The 4,499-nt window shown below is 44.4% G+C and overlaps 1 protein-coding gene across 1 annotated transcript in view; it reads left to right on the top strand.

Annotated features, from left to right (window-relative positions):
- LOC101847433 overlaps positions 1-4,499 on the top strand; it is a gene marked incomplete in the record, with an annotated part of 63,318 nt that overhangs the window by 52,395 nt on the left and 6,424 nt on the right. Inside the window, 2 exon segments of the mRNA XM_035970439.1 lie at positions 17-161; positions 3,809-4,419. Coding sequence (XP_035826332.1) covers positions 17-161; positions 3,809-4,419 — 756 coding nt within the window.

Below are 4,499 nucleotides of genomic sequence, written 5' to 3'. Positions count from 1 at the left end.
CACCCCCCACCCCCAGGGCGAGGCCCGTGTGTTCAAGTACTTAGAACCAGGAAACATTGACGTTCAAGCCAGGAGAAAGAAAGTCCAGGCAATGATCAACTCACAGTCCACGTTCTTCAAGAAGAAGAAAATTCTAAACTTTGTGGAAGACAGAGACTACAGTAGGTGGCCAGTCAAACTGTTTGTTTTGTTTTGTTTTTATAAAGTGTTTTTACGGCGCTCGCAACTGCATAATGTCATATGAGCGCGCGGGACACACCTAATATTTTCAGTTGGTAGGAAATTTGGAATTTTGCCCGGGTGGCGGCCGAAGCCTACTCTTATCGATTTTAGACCACCAAGGTGCAACTTGCACACGGGCCCTCCGAGATTTTTTGCCCTTGTCCGAGAAGGCTAGGTGTAGATCTTTCCTACCAGAAGATCAGGGGTGTGCCAGAAAGACAGCAGTAAGGAGGAGCTAAGGAGTAGCAGTAGAAAGGCTGCAGGAAGAGTCAGGAGCCCAGAGGAGGGGGCAAAGGAGGTGAGGGGGTCGGGGCAGAAAGTGGAAATGAAAGCAGACAACAGAACATTTCTAGAGAGCAGGAAAGGAGGTGAAAGGAGACACTTTTAGAGAAAAAAAAATTTGGGTCGCTACCCGGATTCGAACCCGGGACCTTTGAATGAGAGGCCAACACCTTAACTTTTAGGCCACGAGAGCCCCCCAGTCAAATTAACCTGAGGCTTGCTGGTGTTAATAGAATGTAATACAATATCTTTTGCATATTTATTTGTTTATTTGTTTGTTTAATGATTTGTTTGTTCGTTTGTTTGTTTGTTCGTTTGTTTGTTTGTTCGTTTGTTAGTCAGTCAGTCAGTTTTGTTTGTTCGTTTGTTTGTTCGTCTGTTTGTTTGTTTGGTTGGTTGGTTGGTTGGTTGGTTGGTTGGTTGGTTGGTTGGTTGGTTGGTTGGTTTGGCTATTGTTTTTTTTTTAACGGAGCTTTTCTCCCAAAAGATGGAGACTAAATGGGTGGTGCAGAAACTACAGTACATGTCAAGTCAAATTAATCCAAAGCTGGCTTGCGTCAGTACAATCTGGCAACGTAGTTAGGTTTCCGTTCTGTTTTCGTTTGCTTTGTTTTAATTAGTTAACATTGACATTTCCTTCAAGGATAAGAAAACTAAAGTTGTGCTGCAGAGGTTGCCGTACGTCTCAAGTCAAATGAACTTTGGTCGTCCAAGCTTGTTAGTGATTGTGCAATGTTATTGTTGGGTTTTAATTGTTGTTGTTTTTATTTTTTGTTAACCCTATCCGTACGCCCTGGGATCATTTTGTACCCTGGGGTTGTATTCTTCACATTTTAGAATATTTTTAGTGCTCTTTGTAACTTTCGGTATTTCTCAAAAAATCGTTTTGACAGACTGCTATGCAAAGCGTACGGATCAGATTAACGAGTAAATTTCCTCTTTGGAAAGTAATGGCACAGAGTTCCCCACGTCGTGTGGATACGATAGTAAAACACGAAGTACGGATAGTATTAATTTGTCAGTTTGTATGTTTGTTTTCTTGTTTATGGATTTTGTGGAGGACAGAGCCCATAAATTAACTTGCGAGTTCAAGATAATTACTGTCAATGCCATGCAATAGCATGTGTGTTGTTCTTTTTTTCTTCTTAGATTACTCCGAACATATAATTTCTTAAATTAATAGAAATAAAAATCGAAGTTTACAGAGGACAGAGACAATGAATTAACCCGCTTAGTTCAAGCTTGCTAGAGTCAGTACAATGCAGTACCACTTGGATTTTTTTTTCATGTTTTTTTTCTTGGGTTTTCTTTTCTTGAGGATAGCACCAAACTTTTTCTTCAAAAGGAAAGACATTCTGTGGAAGATAGAGACCACAAATCGGTACCAAAGAATTATAAAATTCTGTCTGTTCAGTAGGCCCTACCTAGTTTTAAAAACTTTGACGTCAAAAATTCTGAGTTTCACATTATGTCAAGCTTTTTAATACAAGTCTTTGAATATCTTGATAACGACTCCGAATAATCTAAAGATTTTGATGGAGCAGATAAATAGAACATGTAATTTCTGACCTTATGGTCTTATAAAAGTAACTCAACACGGCCGAGAAGGTCAGACAGAACTTTGTAATTCTTGAGGCATCGAAATGTTGATTAACCTCGACAGTTCAAGATTTAATTGTGTAAGGACAATGCAGTACTGTGACTTTCGGGATTACGTCAAACATTTCAGGCCCAGTGGCGTTGTTTTTATTGATGTTATACAACATTTCTGGCCCAGTAGTGACGCGTGGCTGTTTGTCATAGATTGACAGGCACCAATTAATATGGTTGTGTAGCGAAGGAGTATTGGCATCCGGTGAGTCCCAGTAATTTGGACGTGATTTTCAAAGCAGTGTCAAAAGCTATTAGTTCGCTGGTGATTTTGTTGTTGTTTCTTTTGCTTAAGCTTTGGTTTGGGAGAGAGGTCGCAGTGTAATTGTAATTGTGCGGATTTCATATTCCTTCTCAGAGATGGCAGTGAGATTAAGCCTCCATCTTTCACGGTCGCTAGCTACTGTTACACATTCTGCCATATCCAGTCCAGTCCATGTTCTTATGTTGTCCATCCATGTTATTCTTTGCTTTCTTCTGGCTCTCCTGCCACACATGTTTCCTTCAAGCCCCCCTTTCACAATGGATTCCTTTAGGAGGGGAACACACATTTATCGAGATCTTCGTCCATCTGCTGGGTCAACGGTGTATTTATCTCAGCCAGAGTTGGCAGGGGGGCTCTCGTGGCCTACAGGTTAAGATGTTCGCCTCTCATCGAAGGTCCCGGGTTCGAATCTGGGTAGCAACCGAACAATTTTCTTCACTAAAATTGTCTCCTTTCACCTTCTTTCCTTCTCTCGTGCAATATTCTGTCATCTGCCTTGGTCTTCACTTTCTGCCCTCACCTCCTCATCTCTTTTGCCCCCTTCTCTGGGCTCCTGACTCTTTCTGCAGCCTTTCTACTGCTACTCCTTGGCTCCTCCTTACTGCTGTCTTTCTGCCACATCCCTGATCTTCTGGTAGGAAAGATCTACACCTAGCCTTCTCGGACAAGGGCGAAAAATCTCGGAAGGCCCGTGAGCAAGTTGCGCACGTTAAAGATCCCTTGGTGGTCTAAAATCGATAAGAGTAGGCTTCGGCCGCCACCCGGGCAAAATTCCAAATTTCCTACCAACTGAAAATATTAGGTGTGTCCCGCGCGCTCATATGACCTTATGCAGTTGCGAGCGCCGTAAAACACTTTACAAAACAAACAAACAACAATTAACATGTTCTTATGCTCAGTAGAATTGTAAATGGGCTGATATGCCATGATCATAGTGTTGGAACAACACAGGGGGACCTGCTGCTTTTTCATTCCTCTTCCTTACTATCGTCATTTTTCCTCAACTTCTTTTGTACGTTTGTCACAGTCTTGTGAACTGCTTTTCCGGGGTGTCTTGATAGCTGAAGCAGACTTTGTACTGTTGAGGCTAGAGAGGTTAACAGAGTAAGCCTTATTCCCCCTTTGGACTTCTCTGTTGACCTCCACCCGTTGGCACTCATATGACTTTATGCAGTTGTGAGCGCCGTAAAAACTCTACTAAAACTAAACCAAAGGCGTCGGAGATAAAGTAACAGGTATTGCTTATGCTAATATAGCTCGTCCAAAACAAAAATATTGTAATACTTTTTGTGATAACTTTAGATTCCGTTTACACTGAGGCCTGTAGACTTTAAGTATATAACAAACCTTACTAAAAACAAAAACAATTTCTCCCATTTGTTCTTTCAGTCAAGACGTCCTACTCCCCTCGCCGCTACCAGCCGTCGTCCCGCTCCATCATGTCGGCGCCGGCTGGTGCATCACGTGACCCCGGCCTGGCAGGCCTCAGCAACAGACGTGACGTGTTCACCTGTATCCCGGGCATGCGCACTAGCCGGCTGGGCCGCGACAGCCTGGTCAGCGCAGGGACAGGTCAGGCAGCCACGCGGAGAAGCGAGTCCAAACGATCCTCCATCGCCTCGAGGAAACCCGACAGCGAGAGTGACGATAACGTCGATGATAAGAGCAACAGAAAGGACAGTATGAGGTTACCGAAACTGCAGCTGTCTCAGTGCGACGATGATGAGACGACGACGAAAAACGAGGCCGGTGCCGGAGAAGAGAACCACAACGAAGGCAAGAATGAGAAACAGACGGGCTCCACTTCGGTCGCTCGTCGGAAATCTGTGATGGTGTGCGAGACGGTGGAAGATATTGGACATCTGAGTAGCAGGGACGCGGGCGGCGGACGGGTGAGCCGGCGGGGCAGCGCTGTTGTGGCCAGTGGTGTGGAGGGGAGGACCAAACAACCGTCTCACGGCGCGTCTGAGGTACAGCATGATGAGGGCAGGAGGTCGTCGGTGAGTCATCGAGGGTGACCGGGGGGGGGGGGGGGGGGATTTGATTGAAAATATGTAGTATGTCATCGAAAATTACACGA

Source organism: Aplysia californica, unplaced genomic scaffold (genome assembly GCF_000002075.1).
Source record: "Aplysia californica isolate F4 #8 unplaced genomic scaffold, AplCal3.0 scaffold00268, whole genome shotgun sequence".
Taxonomy (NCBI): domain Eukaryota; kingdom Metazoa; phylum Mollusca; class Gastropoda; order Aplysiida; family Aplysiidae; genus Aplysia; species Aplysia californica.
The sequence above is the reverse complement of the archived record's forward strand: the minus strand, read 5'-3'. Positions and strand labels throughout refer to the sequence as shown.